Here is a 23,072-nt window from a genome sequence, read left to right on the forward strand (position 1 = left end):
AGAGAGAAAGAGATTTCTCACCAGAAACAGAATCTGCTAGCACCTTGATCTTGGACTTCCCAGCCTTCAGAATTGTGAGAAATAAATATGTCATTTAAGCCACCCAGTCTGTGGTGTTTTCTTGTGGCAGCCAGAACTGACTAATATTTTTCCAAAGAGATGGGGGCATGCCACACCACACAGGGCCACACAGGGAAGCCCCAGGTTTGGTCAGGAAGCAGAGAGAACAAGGGGAAAACATGGGCAAGTCTTTCTTGTGGATCCTGCAGAAAGAAATGGGTGAGGCAGAGTAAGCAGGCTTAGGATTGGCTAGTTTGAATGATTTCAGCGGGTGCTGGAGTGTAGGGGCTGTCCTGAGCTGTCTGGTACCTGGCCCTGGGGTGACTGGGACAGGGGACAGACAGTGTTTAGGGTACGAGAGCCTGGATTGAGAGTGTGGGCTGGATTTGTTAGTTTGCACATAAAAGGTGCATTCCGTCCCGGGTGAGTCTTTTACCGTCTTTACGAATCAGCTAACCTGGGAGGCGCAGTCTGTCCAGGGTCAGCAAGACCCCAAAATGTCAAAGCGTCAGAAAAAAAAGTCAAGATTAATGCCAGGTAGAGGAGCAAAGGTGAATGGAGACTAAAGACTACTGGAAAGAGGAGAACACAGCAACTGACTGGTCAGGAAGACCGCTAGGAATCAAGACCCACTGTCGACTACAGGCAAGCACGCAGCTCGCTCGCAGTCTTCCCAGAGCACCTTTTCTGCCTACCTGCTTCGGGTCTTGGCACTCAGATCCTTTAAGAAAGCTGTCGTGCCCTCTCGTCTGGCATTGAAGGACACCGTGCAGACAGGATATGGGACCTCCAAAGCCCCCTGAAGGAGAAGCTCCTTGGATTCCTCTGGAACATCCCCCACCACAAAGTAATAAATGGATTCAACCTGCAGAACAGTGACACCAACAGTTTATTTCCCTGAGGCACCCTAGCCGTGAACCAGACTCATCGGCAATATACTCTCTATAAACCTGCCTCTTTAAAAAAATAAGCGGGCAGAAAGAAGAGCAGCACCGCTCAATGTTTCATGACGATGTGTTGGGGCCAAAGTCAGGAAGTAAGATATTCAAGGCCCGGTGCTAAGAAGTGTCAGGCTTTGCATGGGAAGGATATGGTTGGTGGATTTGGAGAAGAGCTTCCTCCGAGCCCACGAATAAGTTATGCAAGTCCACGAATGAAGGAAGTGTCGGCTGGCCACTGGGGGCAGGAAGCTTATTAGCAATTCCCTATGGCGGTGCCAGAATTCTGCAGGGCCGGCTCAGGCATCCTCAGTCTGAGGCTGCGTGTGGCAAGGAGGGCATATTCCCAGCTGGTCTCACCTCCGGGACACACACTCGCCTGGGGAGGTGAGGTTGTCCTGCCTTCACACGGCCAGTCAGGAGCCACGCCAGGCCAGGAGTCAGGAAACACACACACACACACACACACACACACACACACACACACACACACACACACACACACACACACACACACACACACACACACACACACACACACACACACACACACCAGCTTTAAACCAGGAACCTGGGAGATGCATACCTCACCCAGGTAGGAGACGATGCCCTGCTTAATGTAAAGATGTCAATGCCATCCACTGGGCCTCACCCTTAACCACACTGCTCTAAGGGTCTCCCCTGCCACTGAGGAGTTCTGTAACCTCGGGCAAGTGGTTTAGGTTCAGTTTCTTCACTTGTGAAAAGGGAGATTATGCAGCTGACTTCATGACTGAGCTTCAACAAGATGGCATACGCTTATGTATGTGCATTAATCACAGAAAGTAAAACCACAGGTAGAGCCAGGAACACACATCATCTAAACCTGCCCCTAACAGCAGCCTAAGTGACTGTCTCCACAGATAACGGGGCAGAAACCCCCAGCAAATACACTGTATTTTTTAAATATTTATATATTTGGCTGCGCCGGGTCTTAGTTGCGGCATGCAAACTCTTAGTTGCGGCATGCATGTGGGATCTAGTTCCCTGACCAGGGACCAAGTGTGGGCCCCTGCATTGGGAGAGGGGAGTCTTAGCCACTGGACCACCAGGGGAGTCCCTGTATTGTGTTTTAAGGGATAAACAGATGTCACCAGCCCTTTAGGATTCATGAGCTTCTAATCACACATCCCCAGTTAGCTGACGGTAAACAGTCAATTACCTCACCTCGCCTTCAAAGCTGGGACTTAAAGCTACCTGGCCCAGAGAGAGGTGGACTGAGGGTCAGCTCCCAGCTGCTTAGGACACCCCGTCTGTGGCAGCAGGGGGCAGGCTGTGCCCAAGAAGGCAGGTGGGGAGAGGGTGGCAGAGGGGCCAGGCTGGGAGTTAGGAGACCGCCGGGGTGGGAGCTGAGCCCAGCCTACTTCAGCAACATTCCTCCCCAGGCTGGGTACAAAGAGTCTTCCTGCCCCCATGACTCTCTCTCTCAGGCCCTTCATCACAAAGTCCCTGATTTTCAGAAGTACCTCATGGGAGGTAAAGACTGAGGAAGGTTGTACATTTCTCCCAGTCAGTCACCTGAGAAGCAGAAAACACACTGACAGGAGGAAGAAAGTGTTCTCCAGATTCCTAATTATACAACTAATACTGTTCTTCCAGAAAATGCATTCTATGTTGTTCTCTTCCCGGTGTTAGACATTACCTTCTGTAAGACGTCTTGAATAGGCTCCAGTGAGCTGCAGTTACTAGTTTTCCAGCTGTGTTGGTGCCCAAGTTTAGCATGAGGACAGCTTCATCCTCTCAGAGGGTCTAAGAACACACATGGCTCAAGACAGGGGAACAGACCCAGGGAGTATATTCTAGGGTTTGGTAGATCAACAGGGAAGTGAGTGAGGACAAACAACTCTGGCTGGTCTGTCGGCAGCTTCTGACTCCCTCTGTCTCCACCGCATGCTGTGGAGACAGCTTCTTTGCTCTGGCAATAACCCAAGAGCCTGAAATCCTCACGCAGAGATGTTTTTTCCCTCGAGACTTCAGCAAACTAGAAATTGCTATAGCCAGCAGTGAGTCAGGATTTCCTTTCCTTCATTAATTAAGGCTATGGGGTTATTCACTATTCACTAAGGTCCTTACTCAGCTTCTTAGTTGCCTGTGTTTTCGGTCCACTCTCAGTTATCTGTGCTCCAGATTTCCAGGGGTATGCTTTCCCAGAGACCAGCTACCTCACCACCATCTGCACACTGCCTTTCTGCCTCTCCTTTCTGCTCGCATAATGACATTTAGAAAAACAAAGAGGACGATAAATATGCTACCTGCTACTATCCCCCCAAATTTGGCAAAATGCCTTTGAAAGTGAAATGGCTTTGAGGTCATCTGCTATTGGGGATGATAAGCTAACATAAATTTGAATTCTTGTTATCATGCCCAGTTTACAGATGAAGACACTGAGGCCTGGACAGGTTATTTGACCCGGGTGAGCAGCCAGTGAACCCAGCCTGCCCGACCTCACAAACTTCTGTCCTTGCTTTTTTCAGCCACTGCACTCTGTCAGCTCATCATGGCAAGACTGGTCCTCACGTGTGAGAGATGATGGTGAATCCCAGAACTGGAGAGGCGAGATCATGCGACAAGAAGGTGGCCAGGGGTGGGCACTGTTTTCATTTTCTTGGTCCCCACAGCATCCAAGGCTCCTACCCCCAATCTCACTACCACTGACCCAAAGTTGGGTCCAGGAGGTTGTCTGGCTCAAGGGAATTACCCTCATGGGAATCCTCACTCCTTAACCAGGACCTCTGTGCTCCTTGAGGGCAAGGGGACCTGGAGCAGCTTCTTCACTGACCAGCATCACCTTAAATGCTGATTTGTACCGAATTTGATAACACCAGACATAGAAAATATTTGGGTTCCATGCAGCTATTTAACCATGACTCAAAAACTCTTGCCACTTTATACTACGTAAAATAGGTTGGAGCCTTTATGTTTTCACTTGATATGTCTTATTCTGTCGGGCCACATGTTCTGCAGCTTCCCAAGGTAACCTGCAATCCGCCTGACCAAGGAGGTCTTGCCATCTTCCCAGCCATGGGTTTTGGGGAAAAGAAGAACCAAACTGGGAGCAGCTGCTTCCACTCTGCCCGCCATCTGCTCCAGCCTGTCAGAAGCTCCCAAGGCCTCTGGGTGTAAAAATTCCCACTTTGCTAGGAAACAAAAATGAAAGTCAACCGGAACAGCAGTGAGAGGTCCAGCAAATTCTGTCTTCTCCTTCATGTAACTTTGACCATTACAACAGTGTTGACCAACTCCAGAGCTTGGATCTAACTTCCAGATCTTCCCTGTGCCTGTGGCCGCCCTCCCTGGTTCAGCCCATTTGGATTTTCTGACCGCCCCACCCACCCAAGGTGGTGACTGCCCCTTGCCCCAGCTCCCTTCTCAGATTTCTCCTAACACCGTTGACCACCACCAATGTTCCGGCCTCCTGGGCTTCAGGATCCCTATTCCAACCCTACATCCCCATCACAGCATACAAGGCTCAGCAAATTCACCCACCTGGTCCCATGCAGACCACCTCCCTTCAATTCAAAAAAACTCAGATCCGTACCATAGCTTGGGGATAGGAATCTCTTGGATCCACATCTAACCCCCAATCTCAAGAATATTGACATTATTTCCTTTCTATTCCTTCACTGTTCAACAAACATTTATCGAGCCCATGCTAGGCACTGCCATTGCTAGGTAATGCTAAGGCAAAGATGAAAAGATGGGATGCCTGTCTGAGCCGCAGCAAGGAAGAAAATGAAATGCCAGGGTCATGACTGACGTGGCCAGGCCTTCGGCTCACTGTTCAGTGGTGAAGGTTCCTTATGGAATCATGGGGGTCTGCCTCTAATTCACCCACTTAGTCTCTCAGTGAATATGACTTTTTTAAAAACAAGTAAACAAATTTGTGTCTATCGAGTAAATGGAAGAGAGGATGAGAGAACACAAGGAGAAATACAGGTGCCGTTGAAAGCAGAAGGCAGGTCCCTCCCTTAGGTAGCTGGGAATTGGGGCTTTGGGTAAACAGCCATCTCTTTCCTAAGGACCCTTCTCGTCCTGGGTCAGCTGGCCATCCAGGGCCCCCTGACACAGCACCCCTCCTCAAAAAGGCCAGGGAAGCTACCAACTTCCAAAAGCCGCATCCAGAGACCAGAGGACGCTGCAGAGTAGAAACCCTGTGCCAGACACATGCCTGGGCTCTGAAGGCAACACCAGCCCCTCTAAACACCTCCTCAATACTCCAAGGGCTGCCCTTCCCATGCACCAGGTTCTTTTTTACAGGGTACACCAGTAATTCATCCATCAACAGTGCTCTTCGTGTGCCACTATGAGATACACGATTTAAACAGACCCCACACTCTGCCCAGGCTCTTCCTGGACCTGAAGGCTCATGCTCTGTCATCTGTCTCTGGTAAACCTTCCTGGCCCACCCATGGTTACAAAGACCAGTCCTGGAGGCCAGTGGGCTCTGGGCATCCTCCTCCATTGTAACCAAGCCCATCAGTCAGCCCTCCCTCTTCACGTGGAATGGGTACAAAAACCCACTTCCCTGTTAATCTTTGAACACAAGACAATACCCACTTTCTTGCTTCCTCTCAGGATCCACTCACGGAGGGAGATGAAAACTCAAAGCAGGTTATCGTGAGCAGGAAAAGGCTGGGGTTTTAGATTTACTGTTCAAGACACTTCTTAACTTTAAATCCTTTCCGTTCATAGCAAACTGCAGCCACATGGACCAACTGGAAACTCACTGGGGTGGACGTGAGGGGCTCAGGGCAGAGCAGCGGGTCTTTATGGGAACCGTTTCTCTCCCCACCCCTAACACATGCATGCTTTTCTGGGGTTGCTTTTGGCCGCTCCGCAAGATATGCAGGATCTTAGTTCCCCAACCAGGGATCAGACCCATGCCCCCTGCAGTGGAAGCATGGAGTCTTAATCACTGGACTGCCAGGGAAGTCCCCATGCATGCTTTTCTTTACTCCTCGTAAGACACAGAGCATGGCATTTTTATATGTGAGGCAGTTGCATTTACTAAACTCTTCCTCAGGACCACAGCCAGATATAAGCTCTGGGTGGAGAATACCATGGTCTGAATATGTTTAGCATCTTTCATACCCCGTGGTCTCTTCTCAAGAGTTTTCGCGTGACATTTGATGACCAGTGCCTGGAAGCTTCTTTCTTGGTTATTCCTCTTCTACAGAACTTCCCTGGAACTCACTAAATTGTTACACATTCCCTGGGCTAGGGAAAACCCCCCAGAGAAAGGAGACATACAAACCAGAGGGAAGTAAAACAGAAAGTCAAGGTCACCAGGAAATCTTGCAGTCAGGTCAGGTTGCCAGAGCCACCTATGACCGGGGAGTCAGGTAAACAGACAAAGAAGGAGAGCACCCATGTACGCGCGCACACGTGCACACACACGCACACACGCACGCGCGCACACACACACACACACGCACACGTCCAAGAGCCTGTGAAATATTCCATTTCTTGAATGCTTATTAAGGTGTCCAGACATTTGAATTTTTACAGATGTTAAAACAAACTTAAAAGGCCAAAGAACAAAGTTGCTTGCATTTCATTCTTCTTTAATGGGAAACATTTGTTCCTCTGGGTTTCTGAGGATAAACAGTATGTTTCCAATTTCAAACCATCACCCTCAGTATGAATAAACACAGTCTGGTGACCACTGGGAGCTCTCCTTTGAAGGTGCCAGCACATGGCCACCTTGCCCAAGAAAGGACTTGTTAATGCGGCAGAGTAAAGCTTGAAACCTGCAGAACCCCCGGGATTCCAGAGTGGAAGAAGCAATTAAGTATTAATTAATATTAATCAATTAGTAAGGATTAGTTAAGCATCTGTATCCCAAAAGAAAGCAGACCTATCCCTACCTGGGGAGTAAGGCTGGCCTAAGGACCTCATGTGCCCAGAGTACTTCCTCTCTAGCCTGTCACTACCCTTAACAGTCCCACCATTAGAGCTGCTCACAAAAACACACACTCTTGTGGCTAAAAGAGATATAAAACACCACCAGTGAATCACTTCTTCCAGGTAAAGCTTTATATCCGAAAGGTCCCTATCAAAAAGCTTATGTGAATGCATCAGCATTCAGGAATGGATGACACACTGACTGGGATACACTTCACCTTGGAAAGCACACGATGGACCCATCTGTGAAGAAGAGGAACTGGGAAAGATTCAGAGCATGGATGCTGGGAAACCCTATTTCCTCATCCTCAAGGTTCAGTGACGAGTCTTCCAACCTCTCCTCCCATAAGAGATGGGTTTATCTAATTGCCAGGAGAGCAAGAGTGGAACTGAAGCATTAGAGGTGCACACTCACGGCCTCACTCCCTTCCTTTCTCGATGCTCGGGGGCTGTGAGCAGCACGTGGCTCTCCTGGCAGCGGCGAAATGAGGGCCTGCCCTGCGGCCCCAGTGACGCCCCCGAGGGGAAGCCCAGCCAGGCTCAGGCGTTAGAGTCTCATTTTGGTTGGTCCAGCCCTGCCATCACCAGAGATGCTCTTTTGATCCCCATCTGGGGCCTGTCACCTATTTATCAATTGGTTCCAAATTCAGAGGTGAACAGGATTAAGACTGCTGGGGCTCTTGAATGCCAAGGATGCAGTCTCTGTGGGATGCAATTGGAAGGGCCAAGCTCGGCTGGAAGGCAGTACGCGGATACTGAGTGGGAAGAAGTAAGCGCAAAGCCACCTTCGTGACATGGGAAGCAGACACAGACACACACTTACCGATTCGTCTTTCCCCGCCTCCAGCAGAGCGTCTAAGCGGCTAGTCTGGCTCACAGCCAGCTCAAAAGGCGATTTCTCAATCCAGCTGATGGCAGCGGCTATGGACTGTGCAGTCACAGGAACAGCACCTTCCTGCCATTTCACAGGTTCTTGAGAAACCCTGAAAGGGACCGCATGGGGCTGTCACTGGCAGTGGTCGATGTAGCTGTCAGCCCTCAGTCTCACAGCTACGAGCAGCAAGACACCCAATGTCACCAGAGCTGAGAGAAAGAAAACACAGCTCCCAGCCCTCTCAAAGTTACCGAGAAAACAGGCGAGCTGTTTAAGGCAGGTTTCCAAAGCACTATGACCTTCCATAAGCTGTACTGACTGGGAAAAACAATGCTTACAGGAGAATTTAAAAATCTCAAAAATTCGAACATCAACAATTGCATTAAAATTACTGAGGAACGTGCACAGGGAACTACACTCAATATCTTGTAATAACCTATAATGGAAAAGAATCTAAAAAGGAATATATGTATATACATATATAAAACTGAATCACTTTGCTGTATACCTGAAACTAACACCACATTGTAAATCAACTATATTTCAATAAAAAATTTTTAATGTCAAAAAAATTATTGAGGAAAGTTATTTTCATAAACAGGAAGGTTTAGGGCTTCCCTGGTGGCGCAGTGGTTGAGAGTCTGCCTGCCGACGCAGGGGACACGGGTTCGTGCCCCGGTCCGGGAGGATCCCACATGCCGCAGAGCGGCTGGGCCCCGTGAGCCGTGGCCGCTGAGCCTGCGCATCCGGAGCCTGTGCTCCGCCACGGGAGAGGCCACAACAGTGAGAGGCCTGCGTACCGCAAAAAAAAAAAAAAAAAAAAGATTTAAAAAAGAAAAACTCAATTAGATAGATGTCCCTCTCATCCAGATGTTTTCTGTCAGGGAAGTACAGCCACTGTTCCACATGAGAAGTCAGTGCTGAAGTCCAAATTCTCTTGAATACAAGAATCTGTAAAAAATTGATTGTGAAAAATCTGAAATATGGGAAAGTCTATAAAGCCAGCCACCTGTTGTTCTGATTAAAGGGGGTCAACTTACAGGGGAAATCAATATGAGCTGCAAACTCAATCTGAAAAGCAGTGAAATTTGTGACACTGGAATTCATTATTGAACCTAAAGTCTAAAACGTATGAAGGAATTTTAATTTTAAGAATTTCTATTCTTATATTTTGACCTTGCCATACCATACACTGAAGAAAACAATGTTTTAAAGTATCTTCTAATTTGAAAACTAAGATGCCATAAACAAAGCAGATAAAAGTTTTTAAGATTTACTCATTGTGGGTTTTCTGCTGGAATGATATATTCTAGGAAATTACAAGATTATAGCTCCTCCCTCCCCACAGATCTAACTGTGTTAGTTATGCTCCTTAACTCCAAATACATGAAAATTCCTCATGAAGTTTCAGGGAAATACTCCTTTCCTATGGGAACTCACCATATGATATTGAACTTGGCTATGTGAGCCACCTGCTCCTGGAGGACCATGATTAGAGCATCTTGGCACAGATTAAGCTCCTCCTCCAGCATGCCGCCACAATCCAGCACTATGGTGATGCACTGTTCCAAGATGACACCAAATATCTGCCGGCTGTTGCTGGTGAGCCAGTCCATCCGCTGCTTGTAGCTCTCCACAGCTTGTGTTAAGTGTTCCACATACTGATAGATCAGTTCTGATTTGGCTGTCAACTTAATGAAAATAAAAGTTACAAAATAAAATAAAATTAATAAAAGCACACCAAATCAAGTCATTTGAACCACATTGCAGCCAGGAACAATAGGGCCCACTGAGTCATGGGCTATGCCATCAAGAACTGTACATTAATAAGTTTCATAGATGATCCTTCAAACTCCACATAATCCAGGAGGAAGTCTTCCAATCTTTCAACTGAAAAACCCTTGGATAATTCCCCATACAAGGAAACATGGTGATGAAATCTATTCAAAAATATAGCACTCTTTTTAAAAAAACGTGTTTCCAGATTGTGTTTAACCTTTCTAGTTACAGAATTATTTTTATCTGAAAATGCTCAGGGGTACTTTAAGAAATTAGGTAGAAGAAAAGAGAGATTAGCAAAGGCAGAGGGGGAAAAAGTTCCTAAAGGAACTAGAAAAAGATGAACAAACAAAACACGGAGTTAGTAGAAAGAAGGAAATCACAAAGATCAGAGCAGAAATAAATGAAATAGAGACTAAAGAAGCAATAGAAAATAACAACGAAACTAAGAGTTGGTTCTTTGAAAGATAAACAAAACTGATAAACCTTTAGCCAGACTCAGAGAAAAAAAGAGAGAGTGCCCAAATCAATAAAACCAGTCATGAGAAAGAAGAACCTACATCCAACATTACAGAAATACAAAGGATCGTAAGAGATTGCTATGGACAACTATACACCAATAAAATGAACAACCTAGAAGAAATGCACAAATCTCCCAGATGGAACCAGGAAGAAACAGAAAATATGAACAGGTCAATTATCAGTAATGAAATTTAATCAGTAATAAAAAAAAAAACCCAACAACTCCCCCAAAACAAAAATGTAGAACCAGATGGCTTCACAGGTGAATTCTACCAAACATTCAGGAACGAGTTAACACCTATCCTTCTCAAACTATTCCACAAAAATTGCAAAGGAAAGAACACTTCCAAACTCATTCGGCCAGCATCACTGATACCAAAACCAGATTATCACAAAAAGAGAAAATTACAGGCCTATCACTGATTCACATAGATGCAAAAATCTTCAACGAAATATTAGCAAACCAAATCCAAAAATACATTAAAAGGATCATATATCATGATCAAGTGGGATTTATTCCAGAGATGCAAGGATGGTTCAGTACCTGCAAATCAATAAATGCAATACACCACTTTAACAAACTGAAGAATAAAAATCATATGATCATCTCAATGGATGCAGAAAAAGTTTCTGACAAAACTTAATATCCATTTATGATAAAAAAAAAAAAACTCTCCACAAAGTGGATATAGAGGGAACAGACTTCAACAAAATAAAGGCCATATATGATAAACCTATAGCTCACAGCATACTTGATGGTGAAAAGCTGAAAGCATTTCCTCTAAGATCAGGAACAAGACCAGGATGCCTGCTCTTGCCACTTTAATTCAACATAGTATTGTAAGTCTTAGCCAGAACAATCAGACAAAAAAGAAAGAAAAGGAATTCAAATTGGAAAGGAAGAAGTAAAACTGTCACTATTTGCAAATGACATGATACTATACATAGAAAATCCTAACGACACCACCAAAAAACTACCAGAGTTCATCAATGAATTCAGGATACAAAATTAGTATACAGAAATTTGTTGTAGTTCTATACACTAACAATGAACTACCAGAAAGAGAAATTAAGAAAACAATCCCATTTACTATCACATCAAAAAGAATAAAATACCTAGGAATAAATCTAAGGAGGTAAAAGACCTGTACTCAGAAAACTATTAAGACACTAATGAAAGAAATTAAAGATGACACAAACAGATAGATATACTGTGTTCATGGATTGGAAGAATTAATATTGTTAAAATGACCATACTACCCAAGGCAACCTATGTATTTATGCCAGCCTTATCAAAACATCAATGGCGTTTTTCACAGAACTAGAACAAATAATTTTAAAATTTGTATGAAAACACAAAAGACCGCGAATAGCCAAAGCAATCTTTAGAAAGAAGAACAGAGCTGGTGGTATCATGTTCCCTGACTTCAGACTATACTACAAAGCCAGCAATCAAAACAGTATGGTACTGGAACAAAAGCAGACACATAGATCAACGACGCAGAACAGACAGCCCAGAAATAAACCCATGCATTTATGGTCAATTAATTTATGCAAAAGAGACAAGAATATACAATTGGGAAAAGACACTCTCTTCAATAAGTGGTGCTGGGAAAACTAGACAGCTACTTGTAAAAGAATAAAATTAGAATATTTTCTCACACCGCATACAAAAATAACCTCAAAATGAATTAAAGACCTAAATGTAATACTGGAAACCATAAAACTCCTGGGGGAAAACATAGGAAGAACACACTTTGACATAAATCGCAGCAATATCTTTTTGAATCTGTCTCCTAAGGCAAAGGAAACAAAAGCAAAAGTGAACAAATGGAACCTAATTAAACTGAAAAGCTTTTGCACAACATATGAAACCACTGGCAAAATGAAAAGACAACCTTCTGAACGGGAGAAAATATTTGCAAATGATATGACTGATAAGGGATTAATATCCAAAATATAGAGTCATACAAATCAATATCAAAAAAAACAAACAACTCACTCTCCGCCCTGGGTCGCTGCAGCCTCCGCCGCTTTCAGGCCTAGCAGCCTGAAGAAAGAAAAAAAAAAAACAGAAAAAGATAAAAAAGAAAAGAAATCCGGAAACGCTTTTAAATCTTTTAAAAAAAGAAAGAACGAGGGCTTCCCTGGTGGCGCAGTGGTTGAGAGTCCGCCTGCCGATGCAGGGGACACGGGTTCGTGCCCCGGTCCGGGAGGATCCCACATGCCGCGGAGCGGCTGGGCCCGTGAGCCATGGCCGCTGAGCCTGCGCGTCCGGAGCCTGTTGCTCCGCAACGGGAGAGGCCACAACAGTGAGAGGCCCGCGTACCGCAAAAAAAAAAAAAAGAAAGAAAGAAAGAAAAAAAAGAGCGAATCCTCCTCAGAGGATCCGTGGGGAAGTCACTATGGCACGCTTCCTGCCTGCCCCACGCCGCCGCCGCCGCCGCCCCCGGGCGCCCGTCGGTCCCCGCCCGTCAGTCCCCGCCCGTCGGTCCGGTGGTGAGCCGCTCGCGCGCCCGCGTCCACGCACTTCCGCACGCCACCCGGCCGCGCCGCGTGGCAGCCCGAGCCCGCCGCCCCCGCCCCCAGCACGCCGGCCTCCGCGCTGCACGTGTCCGCGCTGCCCTTCGTCTGCCTGGCGTGGGTGGCGCCTGCGCGCTCGGGCAGCCCGGGGGCTTGCAGAGTCGGCACCGACAAATATTTGGTTTCCCGTTTTCCCTGGGCTGCCGTAATCTTAAACCGCCAGGAGCCCGAGGACTATATTTATAGAGAAACGCACGTTACGGAGGCCGCCGTGGGCACCACGGGGTTGCCTCTGGAAGAATTTTTGTAATTTGGAGGACAGTCCCCGTTTTAATTTTTTTCATTTTTTGAAATTGGGAGCTTCCAGACCAGGACAGCTGAAAATTGCAAACTCCCAGGGAGGGCCATATTGTTTTTGAGAGCCTTTTGTCTGCGGTTTGGCAGTCTCCTCCGAGCCGCCCCCAGACTCCTCTCCGGCCCGCGGAGCCCACTCCAGCTTCTCTGAGCTTCACTGCCACCTGTGAGCCGCGGCACGGGCCACGGCTCCGAGCGGAAACCCCCTTTGTCCTGTGTGGTCCCTCTAAGAAGTCCTCCTTGCGGGGCTCAGGGTGGTGGGGAGATGAACGCTGCAGCCAGCAGCTACCCCATAGCCTCCCTGTACGTGGGTGACCTGCACTCAGACGTCACCGAGGCCGTGATGAACGAAAAGTTCAGTCCTGCGGGGCCTGTGCTGTCCGTCTGGGTCTGCCGCGATATGATCACCCGCCACTCCCTGGGTTATGCGTACGTCAACTTCCGGCAGCCGGCTGACGCTGAGCGGGCTTTGGATACCATGAACTTTGATGTGATTAAGAGAAAGCCAATCGGTAACATGTAGTCTCAGAGGGATCCCTCTTTGAGAAAATCTGGCGTGGGAAGCGTCTTCATCAAAAACCTGGACAAATCTATAGATAACAAGGCACTTTATGATACTTTTTCTGCTTTTGGAAACAGTCTGTCCTGCAAGGTAGTGTGTGATGAGAACGGCTCTAAGGGTTACGTCTTTGTCCACTTCGAGACCCAGGAAGCTGCCGACAAGGCCATCGAGAAGATGAACTGCATGCTCCTCGATGACCACAAAGCGTTTGTGGGCAGGTTCAAGTCTCGAAAAGAGCGAGAAGCTGAGCGTGGAGCCAAAGCCAAGGAATTCACGAAAAACTCTGGGGACGAGGTGGATGATGAGAGTCTGAAAGAGCTATTCAGCCAGTTTGGTAAGTGTCAAGGTGACGAGAGATCCCAGTGGGAAATCCAAAGGCTTTGGCCTTGTGAGTTACATAAAGCACGAGGATTGCAATAAGGCCGTGGAAGAGATGAATGGAAAAGAAATCAGTGGGAAAGTCATTTTCGTCGGCCGTGCGCAGGAGAAAGTGGAACAGCAGGCCGAGTTAAAGCGAAAATTTGAACAGCTGAAACAGGAGAGGATTAGTCACTGTCAGAGGGTGAATCTCTACATTAAGAACTTGGATGAGACCATTGATGATGAGAAGTTAAGGAAAGAGTTTTCTCCTTTGGGATCAATCACCAGTGCTAAGGTGATGCTGGAGGATGGGAGAAGCAAAGAGTTTGGCTTTGTCTGCTTCTCATCCCCTGAAGAGGCAACCAAAGCAGTCACAGAGATGAACGGACGCATCATGGGCTCCAAGCCACTGTATGTCGCCCTGGCCCAGAGAAAGGAAGAGAGAAAGGCTCACCTGACCTACCAGTATATGCACTGGGTGGTTGGGATAAGAGCGCTCCCTGCCAATGCCATCTGAAATCAGTTCCAGCCTGCAGCTGGGGGCTACTTTGTGCCAGCAGTTCCACAGGCTTAGGGAAGACCTCCGTATTACCTAACCAATTAGCACAGATGAGGCCTAATTCACGCTGGCAGCAAGGTGGGAGACCTCAAGGCTTCCAAGGAATGCCAAGTGCTATACGCCAGTCTGGGCGTCGTCCAGCCCTTCGCCATCTGGCTCCAGCTGGTAATGCTCCAGCTTCTCGCAGCCTCCCTACTACCACTCAGAGTCGGGTCTGAGTGCCCAGACCGCTTGGCTATGGACTTTGGTGGGGCTGGTGCCGCCAGCAAGGGCTGACTGACAGCTGCCAGTCTGGAGGTGTTTCCGCAGCTGGGCAGAACCTAGCGTGCTGCTGTTGCTGCCGCTGCTGCTCGGGCTGTTGCACCTTACAAATACGCCTCCAGTGTCCGCAGCCCTCACCCAGCCATCCAGCCCCTGCAGGCACCCCAGCCTGTGGTCCATATGCAGAGGCAGGAGCCGCTGACCGTCTCCATGCTGGCCGCAGCACCCCCCCCCCCCCAAGGAGCAGAAGCAGATGCTGGGTGAACGTTTGTTCCTGCTCATCCAGACAATGCACTCAAACCTGGCCGGGAAGATTACGGGGATGCTGCTGGAGATTGACAGTGTGGAGCTGCTGCACGTGCTGGAGTCCCTGAGTCTCTCCGCTCCAAGGTGGATGAAGCTGTGGCGGTCCTACAGGCTCATCATGCCAAGAAAGAAGGTGCCCAGAAGGTGGGCGCTGTTGCTGCTGCTACCTCTTAGACAAGGACAAACCGATTCAAAAGCCAAATAACCCCTCATGGAATTCAGCTCAAGGTTTGAAGATGCCCTAGCTCGTCCTATGGACCTCAACACCAAGACCCACAAATTGCAAATGTAATAGGTCATTTTGTATCAAAAGGTCAATTCTGAAGCGCCTAGAATTTTTCAATTGAAAGATTATATTCTTTGGGTTCTGATATGGCGCAGTGTTAACTTTTTTTTTTCTATTGTGAGTTTTGATTTTTCCCCCCAGAAATTGATTTTATTTGATGTACCCAAGTCTTACCCAAGTTTCTCAATAAAGAAAAAAATCTCCATAAAAAAAAAAATTGAAAAAATGGGCAGAAGATCTAAATAGACATTTTCCCAAAGAAGACATACAGATGGTCAACAGGCACATGAAAAGATGCTCAACGTCACTAACCATCAGAGAAATGCAAATCAAAACCACAATGAGATATCAGCTCACACCTGTCAGAATGGCTATCATCAAAAAGACCACAAATAGGGCTTCCCTGGTGGCGCAGTGGTTGGGAGTCCGCCTGCCAATGCAGGGGACACGGGTTCGAGCCCTAGTCCGGGAGGATCCCACATGCCGCGGAGCAACTAAGCCCATGCGCCACAACTACTGAGCCTGTGCTCTAAAGCTCGAGAGCCACAACTGCTAAGCCCGCGCGCCTAGAGAGGCCACCGCAGTGAGAAGCCCGCGCACCGCGATGAAGAGTAGCCCCCTCTTGCGGCAACTAGAGAAAACCCGTGCATGGCAAGGAAGACCCAATGCAGCCAAAAGTAAAAAATAAAGTAAAAAAAATTTTTTTAAAAATAGAGATGAAAAGGTCCTTAAAAATGTTTAAAAAAAAAAGACCACAAATAACAAATGCTCAGGAAATGGAGAAAACGGAACCCTCCTACACTGTTGGTGGAAATGTAATTGGTGCAGCCCCTATGAAAAACAGTATGGAAGTTCTTCAAAAAACTAAAAATAGAACTGGCATATAATCCAGCAATTCTCCTGGGTATATATCCAAATAAAATGAAAATGCTAATTCGTAGGTATACATGCAGCCCAATGTTCATAGCAGCATTATTTACAGTAGCCAGATAATGGAAGCTATGGAAGCAACGTAAGTATTCATCAACATATGAATGGATAAAGGAGATGTGATATATATATATATATATACATATATCACACAATAGAATAGAATATTACTCAGAATTTTACTCAGCCATAAATAGAATATTACTCAGCCATAAAAAAATAATGAAAGCTTGCCATTTGCAACAACATGGATGGATCTGGAGGAGATTATGCTCAGTGAAATAAGTCAGACAGAGACAGACAAATACTGTGTAATCACATGTGGAATCTGAAAAATAAAACGAATGAATATAACAAAAAATGCATCTGTATCATATTTGCATCTGGCGTTGAATTGTATCGTTTCATAAATGACATCAAATTTGTATTCAACCTAGAGATTATCATACTAAGTGAAGTCAGACAAGAAAGACAAATATCATATGATATCACTTATATGTGGAATTTAAAAAAATGATACAAATGGACTTATTTACAGAACGGAAACAGACTCAACAGACTTCGAGAAAAAACTTATGGTTACCAAAGGGGGAAGGTGGCGGGGGGAGGATAAATCAGGAGTTTGGGATTAACATATACCCACTACTATATATAAAATCAACAAGGACCTACTGTATAACACAGGAAACTCTACTCAATCATCTGTAATAACATATGGGAAAAGAATCTGAAAAAGAATGGATATGTGTATATGTATAACTAAATCACTTTGTACACCTGAAACTAACACAACAATGTTAATAAACAATGTACTCTAATAAAAAATTAAATTAAAAAAATTTGTATTCAACAAATCTAGATAAAATTCAGACACTCCAGAGAAAACTGGGTTGGGCTGGGGGAGAAATTAGGTAGAAGAAAAGAGAGATCAGCAAAGGCAGATGAAAAAAAAAAAATCTCACTGAAACATCTGCCTAAGCATAATATGCCAAAAATATTTCTGAAAATGCTTCTAAACATGCCAGCACATCTGCCTGGCTTCCTCTAAGGGATGCCACCCCACTACCCATCCTCCCGCTCACAGCCTTTGTCCTATGTCCTCTTGTCTCTCAGGCCAAGCTCCCCTGTACCTGGATCACTTGATCACCCAGGGCTGCCACCAACACTCTAGGGGCTGCCCCTGAAAGGTGACTTACAAATAAAGCATCGTTCACACAGGTCAGGCAAAATCGTGCAAGGCCTTTCAGGGTGTAGGGAGGCAGGAGACAGACAAAAGGAATAAGAAAAAAGTGTACCCTATGCTGTGAAGAATCAGACATTAAAAGATCTGGTACTTTAAAAAAAAACAACTTTAACAATCTTCACAACACCCCCAAACACCTAAATGGTTAAGGAAAATGTGTCTTCGGAACACACCATGTAATTCTACGTTTTCACGCTGGCCCCTCTGCCTTCAACTCCTTTCGTTCTCATCCCAGCCCCCTCCCCACGCCCCCGTGTCGGCAGAATTCCTAACTCCCTCGCCAGAGTTCACGGCACTTACTACAAACCTCTACCACAACACAGAAACCAGGGTGGGACCATGTCATAGGGGCCATGTGGGTGGAATTAGATGGCAAAGACAGACGTTTTCAATACTGCCACATTGATTTTAAGGTGGTTCAGATTTAAAAAGCTGCGCAGCGCCACCAAAATAAAAATGAAAATAAAAGTAATGTACATTTTTTAAATGTTAAGAAATAACCATCCAGGTGGTACGTGAATGTAAAGTGACATGAAAAAGTATCCAGGAAGCAACATGATGGGACGTGTGTCTCTGGAGCTCCCTGTGGTGGCCGGGGTGTGCACAGCACCTGACGTGTTAAGGGTGCGCAGGAATCACGTGTTGAATTGCTGGGAATGAAGGACTCCAGTAACAGATGCCACTCAATCTCTGTCCACTACTACCTGCATCAGGGGTCCTCTATTCCTAGAGCATCTACCAGATAACAGCAGCTTGTGCTTGCCTGTCAGCTAACTTCTGTCATACTGCTTTGTTTCTTTATTTTCCAGGCAAAACAAAGTGTTGATATGCAAAGGTTTTCACCTCCGGTCAAGACCTTTCTGCTCTCATCTCTAATGGGTCAAGTGCTTCTCTCTCCAGTTCCTGGGCCGTGACATTCACCACTGTCTACACACAGAAGAAATCCTCCAGCCCTGATAAGGCCTTGGCCTGCCTGCCTCTCCATGTAGACCTCAGTAGCATGTCCCAGGACCTGGCCATCCATCGAGGGAACTCTGACTTACATTGTACGCTCTGCCATCTTCCGTTGTATAGATCCGTGGAAACAGGCCGTCTGCATACCGGGAAGCCACAAGTCTCCCCAGAGACGTCACATAATCTGCATGTTTATAAAGAAAAGCAGTCAAAATGGTACATTATCAACACTTATTTTTATTTCAAAATGCTATTCTCTGACATCAGATTATATCCCCAGGGACACCAATAATCCGTGATGCTTAGTATTCTGTTCTAGATAACGAAGTATTTCTAGGTGCTATGATAAATGTGACTGTTTACGACATGTGAAATCCTGTGATGCATGAATGAACGGGGAGGAAGAACAGGGTTTGTTTCTTGGTCTCCTGGTTCTTTTGTCCAGAATGATTAAGGCAGAGGTCAAAAAGATGACATAGAAACTGTGTTTAATTCCGGAGATCTTTTATTCAGGACTTGGGCTTAGTTTTCAGAATTTTAAAAATTAAACTTAGATATTATCTACTGTTCTCTCGAGTGGGGATTCATGAATAAATGAGTGAGATGAAGCAAGTAGGGAATAGAGTCAGAACACTCATACAGGATGTCAAGACCACTTTCTTCTCAGAGCATATGCTCAACTGTTCAACATCCATCCCATAAACACTCACTGAGCACCGCTATGCGCTAGACACCGTGCTTACAGAATGGGAGTACAGTGCTTCCTGAAACATATGTTTACTCCTTCGCAGAACTAACAGAAGCTTTCAAGGACTGATTATGACTTGGCAGGACAGAGATGAGGTAAGGCTTCATGGAGCTGTTTTATTGTGATAATTATTTTATTGTTGCTGTTATTGTTAGTATGATTAAGTCTCAAAGGTGGTAGAGAGAGCGGTGGTACTCTTCGATCCAACACTTCCTTTCCTTTGCCTTTCTAGTGAGGCGGGATCACGGCCTACTTGGGAAAGGCAGAAGGGGCAAGGCTTAATTTTAGAGACCAGGTTTGGTCCCAAATCACCAGGAATGATAAAATTCACAAGTCCTGAAGTTCAATGTCCATAATAGTAAAGAGCAAAGAATGGATACTTGAATCCCATCAGCAATAACCTCACTCAATAAATCTCTCAATCTTTAAAATCTTCATTTCTAAGATTTCAACATCTTTTTTTTTTTTCTTCTTTGAAGTATGCGGGCCTCTCACCGTTGTGGCCTCTCCCATTGCAGAGCACAGGCTCCGGACGCGCAGGCTCAGCGGCCATGGCTCACGGGCCCAGCCGCTCCGCGGCATGTGGGATCTTCCCGGACCGGGGCACAAACCCGTGTCCCCTGCATCGGCAGGCGGACTCTCAACCACTGCGCCACCAGGGAAGCCCCTGATTTCAACATCTTGACGGACATCTACAGAGCAGCGTCAAATCACCAGCAGCATTCTCTCTTTACCTAAGACATTTATCTGGAGTCAGGAGGGAGGGCTATTTTCTGAGAATTGAAGAAGATGAATCTATATAAGGCTCCATAGCTGTATTAAAATTAAATTAAAAGCCAATTAAAATTAAGGCATTATGAATTCCCCATCCAATAATGGTGAAGTAGATTTTATTGGCTAACTCTCACACAGAAAAAAATTATAAGCCCTGGACAAAATATTAAAATAGCTACTTGAAGGCACTAGAGAGCAATCAAGAACAGGCAGAAACTGGAGTAGCATTAATCCTTGAAAAAAGGAAATTGGTGAGATTTGCATTCATTTAATAAGGGAGGCAGAGCTTGGAGTTTGAGTCCAACCAAGTTAACTGCTTGCTAGAATAAGAATGAGCTGTCCACCCATCAACTGGTAAGTGGATAAACAAACTGTGGAATATCCATACAATTCATCTCCTGATTTTATTTGGCCATAAAATGAATAAAGTTCTGGTACATGCCACAACATGGATGAATCTTAAAGACATCACATTAAGTGAAAGATGTCAGGGACTTCCCTGGTGGCGCAGTGGTTAAGAATCCGCCTGCCAATGCAGGGGACACGGGTTCGAGCCCTGGTCCGGGAAGATCCCCCATGCCGTGGAGCAACTAAGCCCGTGCACCACAACGACTGAGCCTGTGCTCTAGAACCTGCAAGCCACAACTCCTGAGCCCGTGTGCCACAACTACTGAAACCTGCGTGCCTAGAGCCAATGCTCCACAACAAGAGAAGCCACCATAATGAGAAGACCGCGCACCGCAATGAAGAGTAGCCCCCACTCGCCATAACTAGAGAAAGCCCACGCGCAGCAACGAAGACCCAACTCAGCCAAAAATTAATTAATTTTTTTTAAAGTAAAAGATGTCAGTCACAAAACACCACATATTATATGACTCCATTTATATAAAATGTCCAGAACAAGAAAATCTATAGAGACGGAAAGTAGACTGCTTTGGGCTGGGGCCTGATGGGCAGGGTGCATAGCTAAGAAGTACACGGTTTCTTTCTGCAGTGATGAAAATGTTCTAAAGTTGACTGTGATGATGGTTGCACATATCTGTAAATATTGAATTGCACACTTTAAATGGGTGAATCGTATAGTATGTGAATTACATCTCAATAAAGCTGTTATTTTTTAAAAAGCAGATATGAGAATCTAGCTGTTTTCTATTGGGACAAATATTAAAGGGATTTGCAAAAATGTAAAACAGTGCCACTCTTCTCACTACCATTTTTATTTTAAAAAACATTTTTTTCATAAAAATGTTATGTTAACATATAATGGGTTTGTTACTTTTAAATGAATTAATAAATATTTTTAAGGGTTTTAGTTTTAACTTCCAATATGATAAATATCAACAGATGTAAAATGCATAAGAGATTAAAAATGAGGACATGATATGAAAGTGTATAAAGGAGATGTAATGAACTGAATAAAGAAACATTAGGGTAAAAACATTTACATACTAATATAGGTAATCAATTCTAATGACAGTGGATTTCTCATCAGAAATCACAGAGGCCAGAAGGACGTGGCACAATGTCTTTTAAGTGCTGAAAGAAAAGAACTGTCAACCCCAAATCTTAGATCTGGTGAAATTATTCTTCAGGAATGAAGAAGAAATAAAGATATTGTCAGACAAAGAAAAAAAAATGTTGCCAGCAGAGCTATTCTTACAGAATAAATAAAGGAAGTTCTATAAACAGGAAGGAGATGATAAAAGAAAGAACCTTGAAACATCAGGAAGGAAGAACACAGTAAGCATAAATATGTGTAAATAAAACAGATTTCTCTTCTTGAATTTTCTAAATTGCTTGATCGTTGAATTAAAAAGTATAGTACAGCCTAATGTGATTCTCAATGTATGAAGATAAACAATAAAGCATATTATAAATGAGATTAAAGGGACATAAAGGGAAATAGTTACCATTCTTCATTCAAACTGATAAAATGCTGACACCAGTAGACTTTGATAAGTTACATATTTATAATGTAATACCTGGCACAATCACTAAAAGAGCTGTGTGAAGAGATACTCAAAAAATACTATAGATAAATTTTTTTAAATTCTGAAATATGTTTAAGTAACCCAAAGATAGGCAAGAAAAAGAAATAAATGGAAAACAGAGGAAAACAACAGAAAACAAAAAATAAAATGTCAAACAAACTCTAACATATAAATAATTACATTTAATATAATTGGTCTAGATACAACAATTAAAAGAGATTGGCAAAGAGGATTTAAAAACTGACCCAATAATAAGGTGTCTATAAAAACCTGCTTCAAATATAATGATGTATAAGTTAAAAGTAAAAGGACAAAAAAGATAAGTCATGTAAATATTAAAAAAAAAGAAAGCAGGATTGGCCATATAATATAAAAAAAGTAAACTACAGAGGAAAGACTATTACTAAGGATAGAGGAGCACATAATATAATTATAAAAGTGTCAATCCACCAGGAAGACTTTGCAATTCTAAATGTACATGCACCAAACAATAGAGCAGCAAATATGTAAAGTAAAAACTGATAGAACTGAAAGTAGAAACAGACAAATCCACAATTATAGTTGGAGATTTCAATATCACTCCTGTCAACAATTGATAGAATAACTAAACAGAAAATCAGCAAGAATAAACAGGATCTAATTGGCATTTATTTTAAAAAATACTCCATACAACAACAGAAGAATACACATTCAAGTACCACAGAATATATACCAAGGTAAACCATATCCAGGGCTAGAAAACAAACCTCGAAAAATTTAAAAGAATTGAAACTGAGTATGTTCTCTGTCCACAGTGGAAACAAACTAGAAATCAATAACAAAAAGATAAGAGATTCTGGGTCGGGGTTTCGTATGTAGCAGAGCAGCTCCCTCGCTGCGATCTATTGAAAGTCAGCCCTCGACACGAGGGTTTGAAAAAAAAAAAAAAAGTTAAAATAGAAATTAAAAAGGGAAAAAAAATTTTAAAAAGATGAGAGAAATCTCCAAACTCTTGGAAACTAAATAACATGCTTCTAAAAAAAAAAAAAAAGTCCTTGAATCAAAGAAGTCTCAACAGAAATAAAAAATACTTTCTTAACTGAAATGATATACAATAAAATGAATT

The 23,072-nt window shown here is 44.5% G+C and overlaps 1 protein-coding gene and 1 pseudogene across 1 annotated transcript in view; one reads left to right on the forward strand and one right to left on the reverse strand.

Moving 5' to 3' along the window:
- VWA3B (von Willebrand factor A domain containing 3B) overlaps positions 1-23,072 on the reverse strand; it is a 214,155-nt gene that overhangs the window by 178,915 nt on the left and 12,168 nt on the right. The window contains exons 3-7 of the mRNA XM_049696472.1: positions 18,544-18,638; positions 12,119-12,166; positions 9,256-9,506; positions 7,765-7,924; positions 756-925 (exon numbers count right to left, since the gene is read on the reverse strand). Of these exons, the coding sequence (XP_049552429.1) occupies positions 756-925; positions 7,765-7,924; positions 9,256-9,506; positions 12,119-12,166; positions 18,544-18,638 (724 nt within the window). The remainder of the gene's footprint in view (positions 1-755; positions 926-7,764; positions 7,925-9,255; positions 9,507-12,118; positions 12,167-18,543; positions 18,639-23,072) is intronic.
- LOC101286394 (polyadenylate-binding protein 4-like) lies at positions 12,684-15,366 on the forward strand (annotated as a pseudogene).

Source organism: Orcinus orca, chromosome 13, assembly GCF_937001465.1.
Source record: "Orcinus orca chromosome 13, mOrcOrc1.1, whole genome shotgun sequence".
Classification (NCBI taxonomy): Eukaryota; Metazoa; Chordata; class Mammalia; order Artiodactyla; family Delphinidae; genus Orcinus; species Orcinus orca.